At 35.0% G+C, this 26,192-nt stretch overlaps 1 protein-coding gene across 3 annotated transcripts; it reads right to left on the reverse strand.

The window, feature by feature from the left end:
- Positions 1 to 8,407: 8,407 nt before the first annotated feature.
- LOC117318133 lies at positions 8,408 to 22,493 on the reverse strand. 3 transcript variants are annotated; one of them, XM_033873140.1, is made up of 6 exons: positions 18,609 to 18,846; positions 18,370 to 18,512; positions 16,465 to 16,535; positions 14,448 to 14,690; positions 12,044 to 12,151; positions 8,408 to 9,775 (listed from the first exon to the last, which is right to left on the reverse strand). In XM_033873140.1, exons 2-6 carry the CDS (start codon positions 18,445 to 18,447, stop codon positions 9,610 to 9,612), a joined length of 666 nt encoding a protein of 221 aa, XP_033729031.1. In that variant the 5' UTR covers positions 18,448 to 18,512; positions 18,609 to 18,846; the 3' UTR covers positions 8,408 to 9,609. The 3 variants fall into 3 exon arrangements, with proteins under 3 accessions (XP_033729031.1, XP_033729033.1, XP_033729032.1); XM_033873142.1 differs by lacking the exons at positions 18,370 to 18,512; positions 18,609 to 18,846 and adding an exon at positions 22,415 to 22,493; XM_033873141.1 differs by lacking the exon at positions 18,370 to 18,512 and having other exon boundaries at positions 18,774 to 18,854.
- Positions 22,494 to 26,192: the final 3,699 nt, after the last annotated feature.

The raw sequence follows: 26,192 nt of genomic DNA on the forward strand, positions 1-26,192 counted from the left end.
GGGGGGGGGGGTTCACTTCAACATTTCCATAGGTAAACTATCATCTTCACGAGTTCATGGAGTGTAACGTAATCAGAAGCCTTGGCTAGTGAAGATGGTAAACTACATGCATGGGAGTTATTTTCTTGTAATTAATGTAAATTTGCCTCGCATCAATTTCAGATCTATTACAGATCTACCATAGGCATTAACGGCATTCAACGGATTGTGGACCTTAAAAACAATACAGCGACAAATTAAATGGCAGTTTTCACGTAGGTACCAAAAAAAAATGTAAAACATGCATCATTTCAATCTTCTTATCAGCTGAATCTTAAATAAAATTAACTTATTTACATTTTATGTGTGGTTATAGGTATCATTATGAGTAAAAGTCAGATTGGCCTGCTTTTTATCGTTTCATCATATTGATTTTTTGTAATATTTCTTTTAATATTGGTATATTTGTCAACATGGATCACAAGACTGTTACACCTGTTTAAAGAGTAAATTTTAAAAGATGTTTAATTATACCAACATTCAGGGATTGTGAGATTGTTAGGGCAGTGTGAGAGTAATTTGTGAGACCATATATCTGGTATTCAGTTTGTATCTGACATCTTATGTCAACCGTTTTCTATAAATACAAGGATACTATTTCGCAATGATATGTACATTTAATTGGTTATATGGAAGCATTATGACAATGCAGCCATTACATAATCATATGTCTTTGTTTATAAAAAAATTATAAAAAAAAGAAACGTTTTTTAAAACATAAAATATTATTATGAAAGATGATGTTTCATGAAGGTCAATGGTTATTGCAGTCCAAACAGTAAGGTTTTCCAATCTGTTTTTGACTGTCTTTTTACTAAGTGTAATTATACTGTGAACCAACACATTTTCACAAACGTTTTTTTTTCATGATGTTTGTGTATGAAAATTGATATCATCAAAAAATGTATTGGTTTTCAGTATGGAAGTATAACAGAACAACTGCTCATAAACTCAGTGTGATGTCAATGTAAATAAAACCTAATTACCTAATAAGTCCTATGTCCATTCTCAGGTGTTTTGATGTGTCAGGGCCCATGTATTAATCCTTGATAATATCAAATGAAATGACAAGTTTGTCAGAATGTTATGTTGTGGGAAATTGTGATAACGAATTTAACTGCTTATAGTTTAAACCGTCATTAATCTTCAATAAATCATATTTTCTTCTGAGTTTGCCATAGTACATGTACCCTCATGCTTCCATGTTGGTAAATTGTTTCCCTGGAAACACTATTCAGACAATGTCAAAATGACTCATTTTGCTGTTTCTTTGAAATTTAGTTTCCTATACATTTCATATATTGTTTGTTTTGGAGACGAAACTTATTATCTCATACATATTCATGCTATTATCTCGTACATATTCATGCAAGGAACGGAAGATGTATTTTACTACTTATGCATATTCATACCGACAATGAGATGTACATTGTATGTCATTCATATTTCTGCTGCAGTCATGTGATTTTTTGCCATCAAGACTTAGATCTGATACTCTTTGTTCCCATGTTGCCCAGTGTATACTATGTTTCCGGTGAAGGTTGTACGGTATGCGAGAAACATGGATGAACTTTACTTGCAAATGACATTGTTTGGTCGCTGCGAGATGCAAGTTAAATTATAACAATATGTCCAAATGTTAACTAATATTATCACAGCATGGAACTAGACCCAGGATGAAAATGTTTAGATTAAAAACTTTATTTCATTACTTGTTTGATTATGATTAATTAATTGAAAAAATGACGTAAACATTTACATATTTCTATTCATGAATATTTATTTTATATTTTCGGATCTAACGATCAGCTGTATTGATAACAAACCTGAAATATATCATACCTTATATTTCCCGTTGTTAGAGATGAAAACACTATAAATTTCATGTTAGTCTCAGGATACACCAATAAACAAAACAATCTAACCAACAGAAATCATATTGACAATAAAAAATGTAACAATACCAGGATGTGGGTGAAATAAGATTAAAAAAGAAACATTTGATAAAAACCTTTCTTCCTTGAACTCTTTGACTTTCTGGTTCGACTCTGTTACATCATTAATCAGAGTAGATTCATGGCTTTCATACATTCTCCGATTGATCTCGACTTTGTAACATTAACAATTGAATTAGATTCATGCCTCTCTTGTACTTGCCAGTTAATTTTAAATTATTTCAGTCGTAGTACTGTCAGAATTTAAGGTGAAAATGACCTACCTACAATGGTCTTTATGATGTTATGTTAATTTGGAAACTAAATCGTTAAGAAACACATCAATTATTTCATTATAGAATGTTTGAACCTCCATGAATATGTCTTATTTTGTTAAACCTTGCTACAGATGTTCCGGTGATAGAATATGTAGTTCATACTACAAACCATGTTGAGAATATTAAACCTATCATCCATCAATATAAAATCAATGTTTAAAGCAGTTTAAACCTTTAGAGGGAGTTGGGTTGTAGGGACAATGATCACATTAAGACAATACCAGCGGGAAGAATATGAACTTTTGACCTTGCCTGGGTTTTTGATCGATATTCCGTAACTTTAAGAAACTCCTTAACTTTTGATATTGGAATTGAGAAAATTAGATTTTGTAATGCGTTCCTTTTTTTCCTATTGGAAGTTAAGGAATTTACTTAAAGAATATTTATGAAAACTGTGACCTACTGATATGGAAGGTAGTTCATATTGACAATCTGCATCAACCATTTCCTTTGTATCTTACCAAAATTGTTCCAGAAGGAACATTTCATACAAATAAACAAATACAAATAAACATGTCTGTAATCAAAATTTCCGGCTTCTTAGCATTTGATGAGGAAACGAACATTTCACTTCTGAAGTCACCATCTTGTCTCTTCCAATGTCTACTTCAAATTTGATCATTTTCTTTTCCGTTAAATTAACAATCATTTTTGTCTTGGGGAAATGCTTATTCCATATCGGCCCCAAACGAGTCCTCAGCATTTTTATACAAAATCCCATCGTATTAACCAGGGAATAAGGATAGCACTATTTCCTTCGAATTTAATGTTATTGTGATAACTTAATGATATCACTGCTATTTACTCAGTGAGGAATGTATAAATAGCTTGATTAACTGCACATCTGGCAAACATCATTGTTAACCATTTCCCATTGGTCTTCGTGCGCTCTCCTTCCATGTGAAAACACGACTTCGGACACATTCTGAATCCACAGTCTTGCAATACATGAACGATTGCATAGACCTGTACCAAGTCATAGTGGGAGACAGATAAAAACAGCTAGTGTGCTTACTACATATTTACCTTTACTATACGCTTACCTCGTAACATGTCCACAACTACATCAATTGTCAGGGGTTCCAGACTGAGCATACAAAATTTAGTGCAGTACAGCTGTTTTGGGGAAAACAATATTTTGTCATTACATACAATAGCTTGTAAGTGTCAAGATTACCTCTTACTTTGAATCATTTTTACGTAACGAGACATTGTACGTCATTGCAATTGTCTACAATCCGTCTATAATTGGATTTTTTTTAATCCAACGTTTATGCATGTGGAAAATACTTTCTGAGAGACAACGTGAACCAGACATTTCTGTATATATATATACTTAGTATCGCTATTACATAGTTGATTCATTTGAAATAAACACAGTTAAGACTAAAATTGTGTTGGTCTTGTTCTTAGAATTGGGGAAACAGCTTACAAAGGAAAGATAATTTGACCGACTTCTTCATTTACGACATCAAATCACATTACCTAGTCAATATATATACGTTACAAAAAGTTTTTAGTTGTTGATATTCGCTGGAGATCAAATGTCGTTATATTCCCTGTCATTAAATATAGTGAGAAAATAAATTCCTGGTGAATATTTACATATGAACACAAACTATAGAAGTGTTAACTGGAGAATGTTTACAAGGCGTGGTTGCGTGAAATTTAATTTTTAGTTTAAACATATTTTTATTGCTTCAAACTGTAAGCATGAGGATTGGACACAAGTTATACAACTTATTAAAGCCCTCTCCTCCAAAAAATTATTACATGTGACACAAAACAATGGACATTTACATTAATTTTACGATTGACAAATTAGAAAAGGAAGACTAAAGAGAAAAAGTGCAGGGAATACAGATAATTATACAATAAATAATTTATGTCTAACAAAAATATTTGATTTACACACAATAACATAACATAATATCTGCCTGAAACAAACTGACTACATATGCACGCTCCTCCATCTTATCATTGTCCTTTTATGTTCATTCCTTAATCGTTCTCCTTTAGATAATCAAGCTCCTGCTAGGTAACGTTTCATTGTGCCAGGCAGAATAATATTTACAGAACAAATCAAAAAATTGGTGGACAGTTTATACAAAAACATCAATTCGTAACGTTCAAGAAAGGGTGGTGTTAGAATTGTGTAGGGAATTAATAGAAAGACAGGAATATAGGAGATGGAATACTAAGAGCATTTGTATGATATAATGTGTTTAAAATAGTCTCATAGTCTCACCTATTCTGCAGGGATATATTTAAAATCTGTTACTAGCATGCACACAAACTATGTCCGACAACCGCGAAATATTAGACGTGAAATTATACAGAGTATATAGTGTATATGAGAGTAATACAAGAATGAAATCGACATTTTGGTGTCCAGCAATAATTGTTTAATTATGGTACCGATGACCAGTTTCATGACTCGCATCTGAGTCGTTTACATCATTCGTGCTAAAGAGGAAACTGAATGTGATATTTGATGAAACGGTATAGTATGTAATATCTCAAATGCATGAGTAAATAACTCGTTGAACTTGATCAATGTGCTCTTGAAGATGTCGCTAATGGATGGAGAAAAATGATATCGATCGTTCTGACGCAAAAAGATGGACAGCATTCTGTTTTTATGTGTCTTGTTTTATGTCTGTCTTTTTATGTACAATTTACTTTGAAATTATTCAAATTTCCATTATGTGTACGTTTTGATTTTTAAACGAACATTAATGTTCGGTTATTGTGATCAAGAACTGGACTGAGAAATATAACCATATATGGTAGCCACATTCACCAATACGCCATCTACTGTCTGTTTCAATGAAATATGGCTGCCCCCATTGCCTTACGCTTCAAATAATTTACTTGCAAAAAACATCTTCGTTTTATATAGTAGTTTTACCGAAAAGGTTGAAATGTATTCAGTAGGTGTTTTCAAGATGCATACGATTTGAGAAATGCATAACGCTAGCGAAATGAGAAGACTAAATGAACCTGAACTTTGCGAATAACTCCGGTCGAGGTCAATATATTTATGTAAACAACTATTGCGCAGGCGCATTCGTCTCCGGATGTTTAGAAAGTTTTGCTCTTCTGTGTTCTTTCCAAAACGGCTGACATTATAGCATAGGTCTGCAAATTTGTCCGCGATTTACTTAAATTTGTAATATATATATTCTAGAATGTTACATCATTATCAACTAGGTGTGTATTTCTATAATTTAGAGAAAGAAATATATCAATGACGGCATACGAGACGATACATTGTATCATACTAAACTGTAGTTACTGTACGTGTTTGCGAGAAAGAACTGTACATATGTATAGGCTTACAATTAGGTGGCATTTGTGGTCAGGGTGACTGTCTAGCGTTAAAATTGTCATCGATTTCCATATACCATTTTCCTTTGACGAAAATGACCCAATAAATCAAATGCAAATGATAATATCTTGCTATGTGCACGGGATTGCTTGTTGTAGGCGATACTTGGAACGTATTTACTGTTGTAAGGGAGGTAACTGCAAGATTTACGGAAATCAAAAATAAACCAATTTGATTGGTCGATTCTTCCTTCACTTTGGCATGGGGTTTACAATCGGAGTGACAGATAACTACGGCAATATTCAGATGATATCAACAATAACATTTTTGGATACGTGTGGTTGGCAGTTGTTGTCATGTTTAAAATGAACAATTATATAGCTTGTTTTTATTTCGGCAAAGACGAGAATATTTACTGAAACGGACCACACGTGAAGCAGACTTGGAAATACCGAAACGAAGAAAAATCGGGCTTAATTATAATATAAATTGGCATTATTTTCAGAGGATTGACCAAAATATATGTTCTGCAATGCCTGATTGTATCATATATAAAATATTAGAGGTGTATTTGACCGAATTTTAAATTAATTATTCATTTGCGAATCGCGGCCCGATTGTCGTTGGAGTTGAATTACCGAAATGGCCGATAGTCGACCCAAAATCGATATTTTTACGAGAATTTTTGTTTTCTTGTACCTGAAAGTATTTTGAAATAATTTGCAAAATACCGAATTCACGACCAAATTTTCGATTGCGACGAACTTCTGTGACGGTGTTAAGTTCATGTTAAGTTATATCTGATTAAAATCAGCTGTTACATGGCTACGTTTACTATGCACTACGTCTACTAGGTATTTTTTTTTTAAAGACGGAGATCCGGATTATCTAAAAACAAATGCAAAAATACCTGTGATATTCACTTAATTTGATATTCATTCGTTAATTGTTATCTGTAGTTTGATAACTTCTGATATATTGTGATTGATACTCTATATAATATTGCTGTGGAACTTGTGTTATTTTTCAAACAAATTCATTTTAATAATTTGTTAATTTAGAATTTTCATCAAGTCATAATCAAGACTTGAAATTCTCACTACACCATACTTCAAACACAGAGTAATCGATGAATTGATAAACTGAAAATTTAAGTCAAGCAAATGAGTTAATATTTACCTTAAATATTTTTTCAATATACAACAAATGTTCAGATGACTATTTGTGCCATGCTGTTACAAGATTTCAGTTACAATTCTAAAATTGAATTAGTATGTAAATATATGTTATCCTGTCAATATCCACAAAGCGAGTGTAGTCTACTGTACTCAAAGTCATGCCAGTAGATAGCGGTACATATACTTACTGCTTACATCTAGTGCTTACTTGTGTGAACTATTAATCAATAACAAAATGGTTCATATATTTCTATATATGACTTCACAAATTATGTGGTGTCTGAAGATCTGAATGAAGTGAATAAACGATGTATTAAATTATTTTTATGAAATATTCAAGTCACAGATCATTCTCTTTTTTAAAATATTGCTTTCAGGTCCATTTTGGTAATTCAAATATGACGGCAATCAGGCCTCGAATGGCGAATGATTACAAACATTTTAAATACGTCTCGGTCAAATAAACCCCTAATATTTTACATATGATTAATTTTGACATTGGAGAACATACAATTGTGTCCATTCTCTAATATAAGCACTGGTAGAAAGTACAGAATAGAGCTTGATAAATATATAATCAAAATTACTAATTACCCCGGTAAATATAACATTTTACGTAAACCTCCCATGACTGATGGTGAACTTAAACTTGCAAATCTCCTGTGTCATTCCAATTTTGATATGTGTAAATATATACACAAACGGTATATATATAGATATAGATATGGAATGATTCACAAATTTGCATACAGTTATGGAATCTTATAACACCCCGAAAACTGTTCTCTCCACATAAAGGATGTGATTTGTGCAATTACATTGCTGAACTGTGTGTGGTTCACTATGATTGGATGGTCAACATTGGAAAGGGACAATAAATAGGGAATGTGTCATCCCATCGAATGGACTGTAACCTTTATCAGTTTGAAGTTGAAAATGAAGCTTGAAGTTTTCTTTTCCTGTTTGCTGAATTAGTTGATGAAGATAGTCTTTATATGGTTGTTATTCTTTATCACATTGTGTACAATGCTGTAATTATACCAGAAGTATATCTTCTCATATAAAGATTTATTAACATCAAATGATTCCTGAACAAAAGGAGTCAAGTTTTTTGTTTTGAAGTACCATACATGCTTGAGTACAGTTTCAATAGGATACATTCCTAATCCGGGCCTTGATTAGCAGCTCTGGTTTTGGTTTTCAGTAGTTCTTTATGTGTGTTTCATCATATTTAGTTGAAATATGCTAAACTAACGATGGAACTAGCCTAAATTTAGTGCATATTAGAAGTTGGCATCAATAAGGTCACACAGTCCTGGCTGTATTATAACTGATGATGGCTTCCCGAAAGAAAGAAGACATATTTTATTTTCATCCATCCAAGATAGATCAATAAACTTCCAATTTCAATCAGGACCTTACAGAAATATGCATGTGTTCAATCATATCAAAACAGCTGCAAACATTTCAAATAATTTGCAATTATTTCCTAAACCAATATCAGTAAATTTATCGACTTTAAACTTAGAAGATTACTGATTTTGCATTAAACAATAATGTTCGTTTACAGTACTTCCAGTACTTTGATTTTAGCTTTAGCAGCTGCTTTTCTTGGTATAATGTTATGCCCTACATGTGTCATTTTCAATGTTCATGTTGATTAAGATGATATTTAGAATCTCTTTTCTTCAAACACTTTAACTAAGCGAATATCTGAGGGGATAATCCAAATGTGGCGTTGCCATTGTCTTTGAGGTGCAATGTACTTATCGGCCTCATACCTTTTTAGGTCACGAAGTTTCAGTTGACCTATTGCGATCGCCTTTTGTCCGGCGGCGTCCGTCTTAAACAATTTACATGTTCGGCTTCCTTTCAGAAACCACTGAACCATTTTTTTTTCAAAATGCAGAAACCTTCCATGGTCAACCAAAAATGTGAATTATATGGTCCCAAACCCCCGGGGGGACTGACGGGCAGGGCCAAAAAGGTTCAAATTGACTGAAATTTCAAAAATGTTCTTCTCAAGACCCAAATAAGGTAGAATAAAATACCCTTCACCAAAAGTGTGAATGCCATGACCCTTGGATCTCACGTTTGTCCCATGGCAGGGGGTAAACTTTACTATAGTTCATATAGTGAAATCACATCTTTGACAATCGTTTGTTTGATTTCTTTTAGAATTCGTTCTAGCTTGATTAACATTATCAGCATTGGATGGCAATTTGATGGCATGCACATGTTGGCCCTGACTGACCCCTTGAGCTGATGGGCAGGTAATGTTGAAGTATACCCAAAGACTCACAATATTAAAATTCCCGTTGATGTAGGCTTCTCACAAACATGATTATGAGTAATTTGTATGGCCATTATCTTGAGTTTATGCACATTACCTTGTGCGATATAATGGTCAGTGTTTTAAGTGGGTATACAATGCAATTTCTTTTCGCTTTCCCCCGATCTCGCTTAAATAACGTGGACCTCCTGTTAATGCTTTCTTTCTTTGTCATCGATTTTGAGCTGGTAGTCGCGGTCTCGTTTTTTATCTTGGATATCACTTATATTTTCTTCATATTCTATAATACTTCCGTTGAATTCGGAGTTTGTAAACATTATGATTTTATGCAAAACCTTGTTCTTTAAGTAAAACTAGAAGCTAATAAATATCTATTTGAAGTCGTGTACATGTATTATACTGATCAAAGTTCATTCTTTTTTTTCTCTTTTTTCTTTTTTTTTTTTTTGCTTTTTGGGATTTTTGTTGTTTTTGTTGTGTTTTTTTTCTTTCTTTTTTACCCAGTATTTACACATTTACAACATTTCTGAAAGTAAAACAAGTCAATTTCTGTATCGTCTATGTCATCAGAGGTGTCGGCAGTTTCCCCGGCTTTATAAACCACCGCAGTGTTGATTTCCTGTGATATCATACATGTACAACCAGTGCAGCCAACCGCAAACCTGTAATTGCAAAATATCGGCTTACTTCCAAATACATCCGGCAAATACCGTATACTAATTCATTATTTCACTTATCTTTTTTAATTCAGTCATTGATTTCGACAACATATTACGTTTCCAGTAGCTTAAATTCGTACGCGGTTTTTGTTTTTTAGGTGCTGTGAAACAGCAACCTTAAGCGGTCGTCGCCAAATTTCGTTAGAACAAACTCTCGAGGGATTCAAAAACGTCGCTTATTTCAATGGTAAATCCTGATGAGTTCAGGATAGGACCGGAAATAATTTTCCCCAAAAAAACGCTAACAACACACTAGACAATTTTGTCTCCTTTCGCGAAAGATTCACGCTTCATATGTTTGAAGACATTTGTTGAATTCGAATTAGTTATAGAAAAACAGTTTAAATCGTACACAATGACCTGTTTTATCACCGAGTATTCCGAACTATTTTCTGTGCAAATTATTACGCTTGCTTCCTGGTTGGTGCGAGGGGAGGTAACTTGTATACACTCTAGTTGATGCGACATTGGAAAGTCACCACTAGCTCTAGGGGTGATAAAATGGCCCTCGGCCGTCGAAAACTGTTTTATTGTGGGATTTTCCAATTAAAATCGATAGGTGATATCTGCGATTGTTTTGACATTCGATACTTAAAATGAAAGAAGAATACTTTCGATTAGTTCGTCATTTCCGAGAAAAAGGCCACACAAAAATGGCCGTGCTGGTTGAGTTGGTTGGAGTGATTTTGATGCGAAACCTAACGTTAGCTTTTTTCCACAACAGAAATTCCGATAGCAATAAAGACGTTTCATGTTTTAAATCAGTTGATAGTGAAATGTTTGCACAAATTATATAACATGAACGTGCGATTCAACAAGCCACCGGAACAGATACGGTAGACCAATTCATCGATCGGGAACAAATTTCCGAGACGCGTTTCTTTTAACGAAATCTGTCGGATATCTAATCAGTATACATATCAGTTATTACACGGAAAGGAAAAAACAGTGAATTGAGTACAATTTGAAAACTTAGGAACCAAAAGAAACTGAAGGCTGAGTAATTCACAGGAATCTATTAGGGAATCGCGTTGTGGTTTATCAAATGTGATGGACATCACAGATAAATCGATCTAAAATTCAAGTGAGGTTTAAAAACGTAATTCATCACTGTTCATCACAACCAAAGCCTTTTTAAAGTAAATACAATTCTTTAAAATGACATCGGATAATCATCAGTAAAACATTCAGGAATGCACTTAAAAACAATAAAAATGTCTTCTTATTACATGCCATTTTATATTTATGTAATATTTCCTATTCTCTTGTATTTCGATCCCTCATGCACAGCACCCATGAGTGGCCTCGACACTTTGATTTTTTAGATATCCGTTATTACACACATTAGTGTGTAGCATACAGAGTGTATTGACGGTTAACACGTTTAATTAATCAAACATGTATATATGCAACATTAATTTCAGAATCAAAAACACTATCTTTATTTCCTCATTAAATAAACGAAACACCTTAGAATTTAACGTTAAACAATGATAATTCTATTGTGAAATTTAGTTTGGTCCTTCTCTTCACATGTTCCTAATGTGAATATGTCAACACAACATATTTCACGAACTATCTAGAATTTTCGTCCAGTGGATACTTCCACATATGAATGTGGTTAATCTCATTCTCGCGTTCTTTTTTTCTGAAATCATGATGTTTTTTCTTATACAGCTTCCGGTTTGTTTTATTATATATATTTATTTTAAAAATTCTTTTCTTTTATAGAAGTTCAAAAGTCTTGTCATTGTATAGTATTTATGAACATTGCCAATATCACGAAATTTGAAAGTACATTTCAGTGACCTGGACGATATATGTTGTTACTTTCCCATTTTTTAATTCCTTATTTTTATAATTTTATACATGTATTCTTATTTGGATGGATTTTACGACTCTTATATAAAATATCCAAATTTGTAAACGAAACACAATACAAAGTAACAGACAAATAGTTCATCGACGTTCCTTAACTTAATGATTATTATATTTACATGTATATTGAATATGCTTGAAACGAAAAATAAAAGAAAGTTAAAACTAAGGACATTCCTTCACATAAGCTTCCTATGGAAAAGCGTTATTGAGCTTAAGCGAACATGTTTAGTTGGGGGACTTTCCTACAATGCCATAACGCTTCCCCATTGGAAATATTAAAAGATTTTCTTTAAAGTTAAGGACATTGACGAAACTAAGGCTAGGACTTACTGGCAACTTCCGGTCTGGAAAAATTGTTGTGCTCCCTCTAGTATAACAAATTCACGTGATACACCCAACAAATTGTTCCTGAAGCTTGGACTGATGAAGGAGATACTTCTGTGAACAGAAACAAAGATCAAAGCTAGCGAGGCACCTGCTGTGTATTCGAGAAAGGACGACTTGGAATGGCTTAACTTATATTTTGTATGATACTCTTGAAACAAAGCCAGTCACCATGTAGAAGAGGATTTGTTTATAAATAACATCACAGTGTATGAACGGAGCTGTACGCTGATCGGTTAGTTCAGTTTATCGAAGCAAGCACAGATATTAGTTCGCTTTACAGTTTCCAGTGCGATACATCGGAATATATGGCGTTCGGCGATTATCAATATCCCTGATCGGAAATGTCTGGTGGTACGTACACTGTTATTCGTATGCGTGATATCTACTAAAAAGGATTACTTAACCTGCAATATTTACGTTAATATGACTACTTAAACATTGGTGAACGAAGGTTTCAGTGGTATATTGGAGCGTACTAAATGTTATTTACAAAAACTGAATATCTGTAAATATACATTTTTCGCAATATGTGTCAAGAATCTATTAAAATTACCTGTAACAAATGATACGGCATGTTCAATTAATAAAAGTTGGTAAAATAGACGTTTTTATGACCATCGCATTCTGTAAAAACTGTACCCTAAGTTGTATCAAAACTGCACCATTAGTTGTATCAAAACTGTACCATAAGTTGTATTAAAACTGTACCATTAGTTCAAGTAAAGCTGGAAGAAACTGTACCGTCAGTTGTGTATTTTTGTCTTCTGTATATTGGAGATATAAAGATGGCATCGCTCAAGTTCTATCATTGTTGCTACTGCGAAAAAAACACGTGTGCCTTTAAAGACATAGTGGAACATTGTGTTGATGATCACTCTATTTTGGAACTGAAATGCAAAATAACAAAAGGACAGATCGACCAACATTAAAAACTTCCACATTACTCTCATTGAATACATTAAACAAAACAAAACTATCTCCGCAGTTCCAAATTCGAAAAGGATACAAATTTCTAGAAATCCAAACGACAGTACCTCCACACCATTTCAGACGACCAAGAAATTCAAATGGCACTCTACTCCTAGAAAATCAGAACCGCAAGATGATTACAATGACGAGGAAGATGTAGATATATGTAATATTTCCAGCAGTTTTTAAAACATGTCTGTTAAGCAAACCCATTTAAGTGAAACACAAAACCAAGAATGTCAAACAACCCCATCAATAACAACTTGAATACGGGGAACTGCTGATCGGAATCATGGAGATGCTACCCAATGTTATCGAACATTAAAAGAATATGGTAATGAAGATGCTTACCTAAATTTCAACAAGTTACTTTGCGATAAATCTCTTCCAAAAAGAAATACTGCATATTTGTTTTTTAGACGTGGTAGAGTGGGTCTCCATATCCGACAGACACCAAATGAGGTACTCAAAAGAAGTAAAACAATTATACCTAAAGGTTTATTTGATTCACAACATTCCGTTATCAACTTCGCGGTACCAGAGCGAGACCAACTCAATGACAAATCGACAGTTTTAAAATGTCCAACCACAAATTATTAAGGAGATAATATATCTTGTTGATCCTACAAATTTTGTGTCGACGGTAAAAAATATATTTTCCTAAAAAAATATGCAGATAAACATTGTGCATAGCTCTATGCACAAAACCGATCTTACGGTACAGAAAAACAATCTTGTTTGTAAACTAACGGTACAGTTTGAACATTTACGAGGTTGTAAGAAAATATTATAACTTTCGGTTTATATGCAATATACTTGACTGGACCTAGATACTGTAGTGTTTCTTTGTGAATCACTTGTCAATTAGACATGGGATAGGACACCTCCAATGACAGGAATGTAACATGACAGTGAAATACAAGTTAACAATACCTGTCAATTCCTTCAGCGTTTAAGGTTGATCTACGATTTATTACGCTCAGACGGAGTGTTATGGAGTCATATGCATACAGGTGGTGTAAAACACCAAATACAATGCTAAACTAGTTTGTGTGACCAGTTTGCTTGGGTACAACATTTAGCTGAATAACACAAAATATCACTGACCTTTGAATCTCTGGCTGCACTAGATCTAGATCGCTTCGATAAACTGAACTAACAAACACCGTACAGTTCCGTTCATACGTACACTGTGAATATGTATTAAACAAATTCAGATGCAGGGTTAGAGATTTAGTATCGAAATAGCATTGTAAATTAGGTCTTAGTATCGTATCTCCGTTGAGCTTCCATTGCATACCCAATAACAATAACTGGGCAATTCTTCACTCCCACAAACAAATCTTAAGCTGTTACACAATAATTGTAAAATACTTACGACTGACAGCAGCCATGGAACGACGTATCCGGCGCCTGTCTACGTCTCCTCACCAAACCTCCCAGTGGTGTGCTCCCGGTGATGCGGAAACACTTTACTTGACAATTCAAAGGGCTCGTGATGTTACTCTCGACTGGGACAAAGGTGTTGGATTTTTGCTCGAATTCCAATTGTTCTGCCTCTGTTCGGAAATACCCCGGATAATATTGATTTAATGTAGTACTCGTTAAGCCTGTATCCCGACTGTTGAACAAAATAAAAAAATCATAAATGTTGACCATGAGGAATATGCCAGGTACGTTGAAAGCTACACCAGATTAAATGCAGAACATTTCTTTATTTATTTTTTAACCCAAAATATTAGAAATAAAATCGATCAAAACATCGAATCAAAGGGGAACCATCTTGCAATAGGATCTAATAATCTGTATGACGTAGTAGCCTTATAACCATGGTTGTCTGCCAAGAAATACGAAATAACAACCACAAACTTTTATCTGAAGTTAAAAGGTCGTATGCTACAAGGATCTGTATAGATTGTTAGACTTACATCTAATGTAAGATACCGTTTTGGTCTCTGGGGGATCTGTCGTATCCTAGAAGTGTTTCTAACTAGGGAAGGACAACATAGAATTGGAATTTAGCAAATGATTTTTATAACTTAGCGGCTCGTTGCTAGTCTACATTGTATATCTCTGTTTGCTTAGAATTTAGGTTTGTGGCAACTGTCATGGTCATTTGTAGACAGCAACTGAAGACACGGAAGAAAGGAAGAGATGAAGATTAAAAAAACATTTTATTTAAGAATGTTGTTAGTGATATTATCTGTGTATATCGTATTGAAAGTATTGTATCAGGACTATATGCTAATGAAGTGTGTGAGTTTGTTACATAATTGGGAATTGTAATGGCCACAATCAATACCTCTTTATAAAGCAAGTTCGGCTACACCCCATAATAACGTATTTATAGTTGGATTTTATCTTTTTTTTTTTTTACTCGTTGTGTTGGAGTTTAATTTACTTTCATTTCAAAATGATTCGTGAAAATCAGAAACATAGCCAACGTTACATAAATACGCTCATATATATATATACATGTATGTTAACTGTTTCAATCCATCAATACAGTATTACGTAGTCATATAAACATTGTCTGACAGGTACATTGACCGCTACTTATCGCGTCATTGGCTTTTGTAAATCGCACAGGCAGTCTTTGGATTCTTCCAGTGCAATACTTGGATAATGTTGAGAGAATATACATGTATATGTATTCATATTTTCTCAAACCACTTGTCATCATCATTACTGGATTTACTTCTGCATTGATGTGTATTATAATCGTAATTGAAAAAGAACCACGAGAATAAGACCAGTTGTTTCACAAGGATAAGCGTCTTTTGATTCGTCAAAAACAACCGTAATGCAAGGGGCCGCGGTGGCCGAGTGGTTAAGGTATCCCGATACTTTATCACAAGCCCTCCACCTCTGGGTTACGAGTTCAAAACCTACGTGGAGCAGTTGCTAGGCCGGCCGATAGTTTTTCTCCGGGTACTCCGGCTTGCTCTCACCTTCAAAACCTGGCACGTCCTTAATTGACCTTGGCTGTTAATAGGACGTTAAACAAAATAAACCAAACCAAACCGTAATGCAAATCAAGGTCGAATTCCACATCCTCAAATGAAAATCAAAGTGCTGACCACGGTTATCTAGACCATAACACTAGCACAGGATGTGCACATGTACTTTATTTAATCTACTACATGTAATTAGTATTCTACTAATTAGTATTTCGATGAACAGTTGAATAGAACCTTAGGGGGTAACCAAAACTCGGCGCAACTAAGAAACATGTTCACCATTACATTTAGAATAATCAAACCATTACTGTTGTTTTGTGATAATTTATTTTACAATATACAGGTAAACTGGACATGTCATGCTATAAGTAATAGAGTGGATTAATGTATATTTATCATCACTCGTTATCAACTGAAAAAAGCACAACAACTTACCTGGATTCCTTCCATATCAAAATCGCAGTGAGAATAATTGTAGATACTGCCAAACAGACAACCACTATAAGCTGGAAAATAAAAATGTAAATCATGTTATGATCTTTCCAAGATCTGCTCAGTAAAACTATTTTATTTATAGCCTATCCTACAACTATCACTAGTATACATAAAGCATCCGATAATGTCATAACGATATTCACAGTCTATCTCACTTAATTCGATACCACAATGCTCATATCTCGGCGATTCCAGAAAGACTCGGAATCGTTTGTTTCGGATGTCTTGACGGAATTTGCCGAGATATTCCGATTGATCATAGCGTTTTAGGTTCTGTGCAAAAGACTCAACCAAATTTCTACATTAATCCTCACATGGAAACATAAAATAATGTAAATGTATTATTCCATGGATAACATATTATGTATTTTCTCTGTTTCTATGACTACATGCCTAATACTTCACTTTCAAATAAATTTATACTCGTAACTCTGTAAGAACCAATATGTCTGACGTCGCATGGGTTCAGCAAGGGAATGATATTAATGAAGACGTCATAAAGATTGCAGGACATGGCAATCGTTATTTGTGAGTGATTGGAGACTGTGAATCAAGATTTTGATTCGACGTACGTGGTGATATTTGAATACATTTCAGTAAACGACACTTACGTTATCACGTTTTATCAAAGACTCCAACCAAATTGGATGGCATAGACTTCAAATTATTTTCTCTTTTCACATACTGACATGATGTATAGAGAAAAACGTATTTACAATATGACATATACAGTTAAAGTAGTGTTCATCATTGATATACGGCACTGTTTCACAACAAAACATTTTCATTCTTATCAAGGAGGACGGATCATGTTATTAATTAATCTGAAAGAGCATAATACTTTGTATGTAAATTCACACATGATTTTTTGCGTTTTTTTCTCCAAGTGGTCGAGGACTGTGCTGTTTTGTTTATATGGTTACTAATGCCAGATTTTTGGCGAATTTTGGCCATTTTGAATATATCTTTTCCGATGAAGTTCGTTTAAAAAACAAAAGCCGATTGATACGACTCTGTTCCCATAAAATTGATACAAGATGATTAAATATGTTTATTTAAGATAATTCCAGTTGTTGATTAGGATGTGTATTTGCAAATATCTAGCGAAACTATCATTTGATCAGAATAAGATAAAATTAATTGAGTATAAACCCACCAAGTAATACTAACACAGCTGATCTGCTGACACCCTGTCACTTTCGTCGCCCTGATTACATTACATCCGTAGGCAGCGGTCATTAGACACCTTCCAATTTTACGATGTTTTGGTTTTAAAAATTATTTTATTCGCGGCATTGAGCTTAATCTTAGTTTAGGATTATGTTTATCTACCAAATGGTTGAAAACCGTTTTTATCAACAAAATTAGAGTTGGACGGGTGTGCGACATTACGTTCACGATCGTCTTTAAACCCAGCAATAAACACAAATTAACAACAGCTCCCATGCGCAGTGATACGCATGCGCACACCAGGTTACACACTTGTATGTTACGAACCATTTGTACATCTAACAATGTGAGGTATTCTTTCTCGATTTGAAATGAATTTTGTGGAAATGTATTATGATACCTACCGCAAATGTGCGAAAATACGTACCAGCTACATATATAGGTATAATTATACTGTTCGGTGAGGAAGCCAGCAGCAGAGACATATATACAGATCTATGGTGGGTAGATTAATATTCTATAAAGATAACTTGTTGAAGGGCAGATTTATATTCTATAAAGATCACCTGTTGATGGGTAGATTTATATTCTATAAAGATCACATATGTCTCTGCCAGCAGTCACTAAAATCAGAATCTGACTCAAAATGAAATGAACAAACTTTTAATTTTATACCTTTCGAGAAATCGCCGTGGTTTTGTTGATTTGCGTATTAATGTGTAAGTATATGGCAGGCTGTCGGACCGATGACATGTCGGGTTGACCTCTAGGTGAACTTATGATATCAGACGATCGCCTTTATTTCCTGGATCGCCCACCTGTTAGCATCTTCGCTAACCAAGGGTTACTCTACGCTAAGCTCCATTTCAAAAATGGAGCTTAGCGTAGAGTAACCCTTGGTTAGCGAAGATGACCTGTTAGATGTGTATCACATTATGAGACTCTCGAGGCATCACGACCGTTTCAGTGGTAGTTTGGGCGATTGTGTATTCCCAGGTCAACACGACAGGTCATTGGGATTAGATTATAACTGTAAAAATGTTTATGTAACTATGCAATTAACAATATAAACAATATACCAATAACTTGTTGATCCCTTGTGAGCATACGCTGGTACATTTACCGCTTCCGGTTTTCGTCTCTTCAAAATGCATTCTCTGAAGTATAAGATAAATTTATGATTATAAAAGCAAGCGATTCTGTACGAAATATTATTTAAATGAATCATGTCCTTAGATCAAAAATGAATAATTTTAATTAGGTTCTTCCTATCTTAATTGATAATTGAAATCACAGCCGTTATTTGGATCATAAATATGCCGATAATTTGCAATACATTTACGCGATATATTAAAACTCTGAATAATTACATAAACGTATGTAGTTTCAACATCATGTCAAGTCTATAAATAGTTATGTAATTCATGTTTAGCCTTCAAATCCAACCTTTATCTAGCTAACCGCTGATTACCTTATCCGGAAGTGTTATCTATATCTATCATATCACATTACCTATAGTAGTTACCAGTTAAACCTGTGATATTCGCTTTTAACAAAAGAACCTTTCTAATTAATGGTTTATTGTTGTTTTGTGACGAATTTGGCCATAAAGAAGTAAATGAATTTATAATTTATTTTGTGCGCCTGTAATGGTCTTTGAACAACCACTAGATCGGAACTTCAGTGTGAACGGTGTTAGACCCAAACTAAAACCCTCGCTTACATACAGGCGATTCGTATATATCTCTTCTAGGCTCTAATAAACCTTACGATATATATACCTCCAAACCGTAACAGGATGTTATGTGTACCATAACCAAACAGGTTATTCCCCTCCACCCACCCCCGCAAAGTGGTTCGTTACGCCCTCTTCACCAACCCACCCCATCCCCCGATTTGTACGGTATATTGCTCTGCTCTCTCTCAACAACCCACCCCATCCCCCGATTTGTACGGTATATTGCTCTGCTCTCTCAACAACCCACCCCGTCCCCCGATTTTTACGGTATATTGAATTGATCTCCACACCAACCCACCCCATCCCCCGATTTGTACGGTATATTGCATTGATCTCTACACCAACCCACCCCATCCCCCGATTTGTACGGTATATTGCATTGATCTCTACACCAACCCACCCCATCCCCCGATTTGTACGGTATATTGTATTGATCTCTACACCAACCCACCCCATCCCCCGATTTGTACGGTATATTGTATTGCTCTCTACACCAACCCACCACATAACCCGATTTGTACGGTATATTGTATTGTTTTCCACACCAACCCACCGCATCCCCCGATTTGTACGGTATACGGCATTACATTTAGAAACAGGATGTTCAGTAGCTTGAAATGTTATAACACAGTGTATTATGTCAGAAAAAGGTCGATTTCCATATAGAGTGTTTTCAAATCGGTTGAATTCCGTTTTCTCGTTATTCCTTTTTCAAACATGACATGTACATCAGATCGTTATTGAAGTGACTAAGCGAAAGAAACTTTATAATGACTGTATATCGGCAAAATTACATGGAGTGACAGAACGTAATATTACATATACATGTACATGTATTGACCAGTCTTTACACTGAACTGATGGGCGACAGAGCGGAGTTATCAGGATTATATAATGTTGACAAATATTGACTAAACTTTGCACCACAAAGGACAAATCGCTTAATTCGAACACTCGGATAGTTTCCTCGTGGTCCCGTCGAGTACGAGTTAACGAAGTTCCACTGTAGTTTCAAAAACGGATGCGAATTTCGACTTAGCGGTATTCAATGAGAATTTATATATATTTTTATTTATCTATATTTACATTTGCTCCGCATTTCCCCCATTGACACAATGCTTAGAGGCAGTTAATTGCCACCATACGCCTATAACACACAGTGCCTCAGGCTATAACACCCAGTGGGTCATGTGACGTTAAAAAGGGCGGACTTTTTTGTGTTGGTTTAGTTTTTTTCAATGTTGACGAAAATGGTAAAACAATGTAAAAATAAGTATTGAACAGTGGTTTTAATGTTGTTATAGTCGATATGGCCGCAAGATGTATGGTGGGCAAATGTAGCATGGAACCCTGGGTTCCATGCTACATTTGCCCACCATACATCTTGCTGCCATATTGACTGTAACAATATCAAAACCATTGTTCATTGCTTAAATATACCTTATGTCCTGACACAGGGACATGGACATTTATTACAGGCCATGTGTTTGGGCCTACCTTATTGTTTATCAAAGTGACAGTCCTTGTGATGATTGAAGCACAATTTCAGACGCTTCGAGAGGCCAGATTATAATTCGGTAAACTTTTACTTATTAACAAGTCTGAGAATAATTTAGATACCAAACAAACAAACAAATCATAGAGTTAGATGGTTATATTAATTTGTGTGTGCTATACACACTATGATAGGCCGTAATACACGTAGACTGGAAAAAATTCTCAGGCCCCTGTGGGTCATTTACCAGGCCCCTGTGGGTCATATCAGTAAAACATTGAATAAAGATTAAGCAGAAAATGATTCCGAGACACGAGGGATAAGTTGGATTTATAAACAGTTACAATTTCTACTTCGAGTTGACTTAAACAATAGCTGTTGTTTATGCACAATTAGACATAGTATAACATAGGTAATATTCATGATATTAGTATACAGCCTCTCAAATCGATAAGAGGTCAGGCCTATCACTATACTACCACAGGTACTTGGGGTAAGACATTGTACATTGTGTATGTACTATATAGCATCTTATGACTGTATAAAATGTTATTGTAAGCAGTAATAAGATGTTGTATGGTACATATATATACAATGTATAATATTTAACCCCAAGGCCCTGCGATTAGTACAAGAGAATGACGAGAGGGGCAGTTGACAGTATTAGTAACATCTTGTACAATCAGCGATCTCAGAGAATCTCTTTTAGCATACACTACGAACCATTCGCACGAGGGAAGTGAACATTATTGGAATATATCTGTATAAGGTATTATTCCAGTAGAAAGAACACAACTTCTGCACAGCATACACGAAAAAGATATTTCTGGAAAAAGCATAAAATAATAAACAAGTTATGAGTCATAACATGGCGATAAAGTATTCTGAGTCCTGAAGTGATATCGTTAATCTAATTTGGCTGGATTACCCTTGTCAGCAAAAACAAGAGCACCACAAACGGATGTATAATACACTCATCTGAGTCTATCCAATAATGATAATAATAATGATAAAAAAAAAAAAAAAAAAAACTTTTTCCAAAATTTCATCCATATTGTCCTTTTTTAAACCCCACATAAACAACATGACAAAATTGGGACAACAACAGACTGAACTGTAGACCACTGAAGAAACTTACAACCAATCTTTAACGGGGAAAGAACAAATCATGATGTTCCATCAGTCTGATCAGAAAAGTGATTAGCCAGGTACATAATAAAGTGATGTGAATGATAAAGAATGTTTTATCATCCTAGTGATGTTTATGAATAGCTAAACCTCTCGGTGATTATATATACTATACCTGAATACACTACTGTTGTGACAAGATGTTCAGTGAGCCAAAGGATAATACCAGGCTGCCCATTGGTGGTAAATATAATATCAATTGAGCAAGTTTTGTTATGGGAAGCAAATATATATTTCAATAAACCCATCCATATATATACACCATCCTTCTAATATACTTATACGCCGTGACTTCTTACCTCTCGGATAGCTCCTGTGTCAGCCATCTTCTCCAACCTTCCTTAAGTGTTTGTGTCATGGATGGCCAGCTTTTCTACATATAGATTTGGGGATTTTCCACATCGTAGCAGTTACACCCACTTAGAGGTATAAAGAGTAGTATACCCTAAATCTATTATTTCTCATATGTGTATTACGATAGTAATATTAGATTTGATGTAGAAAATAAGGTAATGTAACTGCATGTTAGAGTTTTAAAAGACAGATGTATTTTTGCAGGTACATGTGCACAATTAGTTGCTCAATGGCGCGCATCCACAATTTGGATCAAGTTATCCTAATAATGAAAACAAAATATTCCCCCGTGGCGGAAGACGTATGCTAATTGTCTTACTTTTTCTTGATAATGATACTTTGGGGCATGCTCTGCTTGTGTTCAGTTGTAATTATAACAATATTCTTGTTAGTTTTTGTTGTCATACACCAATAGACTTCGTCACCATGCCTCAGGAATGTATCTGGATTCGTAACAACACACAATTGGAAAGATATTGTGTGTATGGCCATCAACTGTAGACAGACCGACCGGATTTCGGTCACAGCCCCTTCTGGTTCCGTTTTACAACGTCCTATCGTATATTTAGATCCGGTAACTGACGATGACTCATTCTCCTTCTAATCATCTTAAATTGGTTTGTTATTGACAAACCCATCCTGAGCTATCAGAATTACTTTCCTTCGTTTCACTCAAAGATATGACATCAGAAAACAACCATGATACTATGAATTAGGTATTCATGTATATTTTGAATTCTTATTAATATCGAGGATATCGATAATTAATTCATAGCGTTGTGGCTGTTAACTGATGTCATGTGTAAGCTAAAATCCCGAACCGTATTGAACGTGCCCATGTGGTTTCATTATGTCAGTACAGTGATAATCGTGGCAGCTACATAGGGTGTGTAAAGTATATATTCATCATTCCTTCAAAATTTCCTAACATTCCGAGAACGAAGTATATATTGTATACTGGCCGTGATAACGTTGTGGAATGTCGGAGTGTTGTGATGACGTGGTATATGTCGTGGTGTTGTGATGACGTTGTGGTCCTATGTTGTAATCTTGTGATGACGTGGTATATGTCGTGGGGTTGTGATGACGTTGTGGTATCTGTCGTTATGTCGTAATGACGTTGTGTTAGATGTTTGAAGCGTTGTAACGACCCTGTGGTTAATGTTCGAGTGTTATGATGACGCTGTGGTATATGTCTTAGTTTTGTGTTGTTGTTGTATATGTCGTAGCTTTTTGATGACATGTTGTAATGTTGTGGTTTCGTTGTAGTATATGTTGTGGTGTTGTGATGACGTTGTGGTATATGTTGTAGTGTCGTGATGACGTTGTGACATATGTTGTAGTGTTGTGATGACGTTGTGGTATATGTTGTAGTGTTGTAATGACGTTGGGGTATATGTTGTAGTGTCGTGATGACGTTGTGGTATATGTTGTAGTGTCGTGATGACGTTGTGACATATGTTGTAGTGTTGTGATGACGTTGTGGTATATGTTGTAGTGCCGTGATGACGTGGTTTATGTTTTAGTGTAGTGATGACGTTGTGGTATATGTTGTAGGGTTGTGATGACGTTGTAGTATATGTTGTAGTGTTGTGATGACGTTGTGGTATATGTTGTAGTGTTGTGATGACGTTGTGGTATATGTTGTAGTGTTGTGATGACGTTGTGGTATATTTAAGCATTGAACTGCTTTCAGTTGGAAGTTATGGGCTGATGAATGCCAACTGGACAAAGGCAAATTTAATGAAGCGCACTAGCGCTTCAAGTTGAATTTGCCTTTGTCCAGTTGGCATTCATCAGCCCATAACTTCCAACTGAAAGCAGTTCAATGCTTATATTTACATTTGACAACGATTTTTAAAGACTATATCCAGGAATTTTGCTCCGACGATGAATGAACAAATTATTATCGTCAAAGACGGAACGGCCTTTTCAACAGCCATCTTTCGTTATCGCCGACGTGACAAGTATGACGTCACTATATTAATGACGTCATAATAAAGATTTGGAAGTTATGGACTCATAACTTCCAAGTGAGCTTGGTAAAGTTATATAGTGGGGCTGCAGTGTAAATTTAAATGTGTTGTAGTGTTGTGACGACGTTGTGGTATATGTTGTGATGACGTTGTGACATATGTTGTAGTGTTGTGATGACGTTGTGGTATATGTTGTAGTGTTGTGATGACGTTGTGGTATATGTTGTAGTGTTGTGATGACGTTGTAGCATATGTTGTAGTGTTCGCACGTGGGTTAATGTTGCATATATAATAAAAAAGAACTAAAATCGGTATGTTTTTAAATAAATGCATTATTTTATAATTTCCCCGTCAGTTCTGTTTGTTTCCTTAACCGGATTTTAATGCTAGGTGTCCAACGTCCTTATCGGGATGTTTTCGTCGGTCCTCGTGTTGTCGCGTGGTCACGTGACCACTTGGTCGGTAAATATGGCCAGAGCACCCAACTAGCGTATTTTGCCGTACAAACAAACGTGATACACTTGTTAATCGTACTAAGAAACCGAGGGAAAGTGCTGTACATTCTTCTATTTATTCACGTACAGTTATATAACGGCGTTATAAACTGGTATTAATTGACGAATTGCCGATTACTTGACTACTTTTTTAATAATTTTGACGATGTTTGTCATTTTCGTAAGAATGTACAGCACTTTTCGTTGTTCTCGTACAATTACCTTCACGCTCTTGTTTGTTTCATAAGTATTAATTTTGGGTAGTCAGGTGCTCTAGGACAATTTATAGAGCAAGTGTTAATGTTCATGCTTCAATATTGGAACTCTTCAATGTTTTAAGTATCGAAATCGGCATATAAAAACAAACAAACGTTGATAGACGAATGCAATGGATCGTAATCAATTCAATTAATTATTTACAGATGATTTCCAAAGACATAAGGTATACATGTAGTTAGAAGTTTCGGTTGTACAAACATGTTTGTAGATTCAACACTGTGGTAAAACCACCGTCCTCGTCGTTGCCATGACAGCCGATCTCAGCCGCGATCACGAATGCACTGACAAAGTGAAAGTTGAAGTCTTTTGCGCAACATGCCGTTTTTTCTTAAAATTACATTCACACCTCATATTGATTGAGGTTGTTTTACCATACCTGATCAATTGAAATAAACGAAAAGTAACAAAAACACTAAACAAGAAATATCTATAAAAAGAAAGATAAACGGCATAGTTTTAATGCTGGTGGTTATAATGTAAAACTGTTTGTGAAATAAATTAACGAACTAATTAAATTAATAAATGCGTTTCAGCCCGGATAACAAAATTATGTCAGTTTGAATCATTTTTGGTGATAGTAAGACTGCATTTGAATGAGGAATATAATTTCATTAATGTGTCATTTGAATAGATACATCCACTTATTCAGTTTGCATTCAATCTTAATTTTGTTTCGTCTTTAACTGCACATCTGCATTTTGCATTTACCGCTACATTGACCAATCACATACTTCATCTTGACCAGTAACGCCACCTTCCGTGTCATATCCGGGGCCAAAAGAAAATTATACGGCTATGCCGAAAAACACAGAATGAAGCTTTCGTGTCGGGCAGTGCAGACACAACACGGGATCTGTAAACAATGTGACGTCATCGGAATGTACAAGTTGCAACAATGTACAACAATGTATATTTTACATGAAAACACTAATGAGCAACGAAATGGGACGCAACATTAACCCACATGCGTTGTG

Source organism: Pecten maximus, chromosome 19, assembly GCF_902652985.1.
Source record: "Pecten maximus chromosome 19, xPecMax1.1, whole genome shotgun sequence".
In the NCBI taxonomy this organism is placed as follows: Eukaryota; Metazoa; Mollusca; class Bivalvia; order Pectinida; family Pectinidae; genus Pecten; species Pecten maximus.

Excerpts from the sequence above, each read along its gene's own strand:
- LOC117318133 (XM_033873140.1), bottom strand. The coding sequence starts at position 18,447 with ATGTCATCGGTCCGACAGCCTGCCATATACTTACACATTAATACGCAA. Across the intron at positions 16,536-18,369 it reads CCACGGCGATTTCTCGAAAG|CTTATAGTGGTTGTCTGTTT; the intron begins GTATAAAATTAA and ends TTTATTTTCCAG. Across the intron at positions 9,776-12,043 it reads TTCCAGACCGGAAGTTGCCA|GTTTGCGGTTGGCTGCACTG; the intron begins GTAAGTCCTAGC and ends TTGCAATTACAG.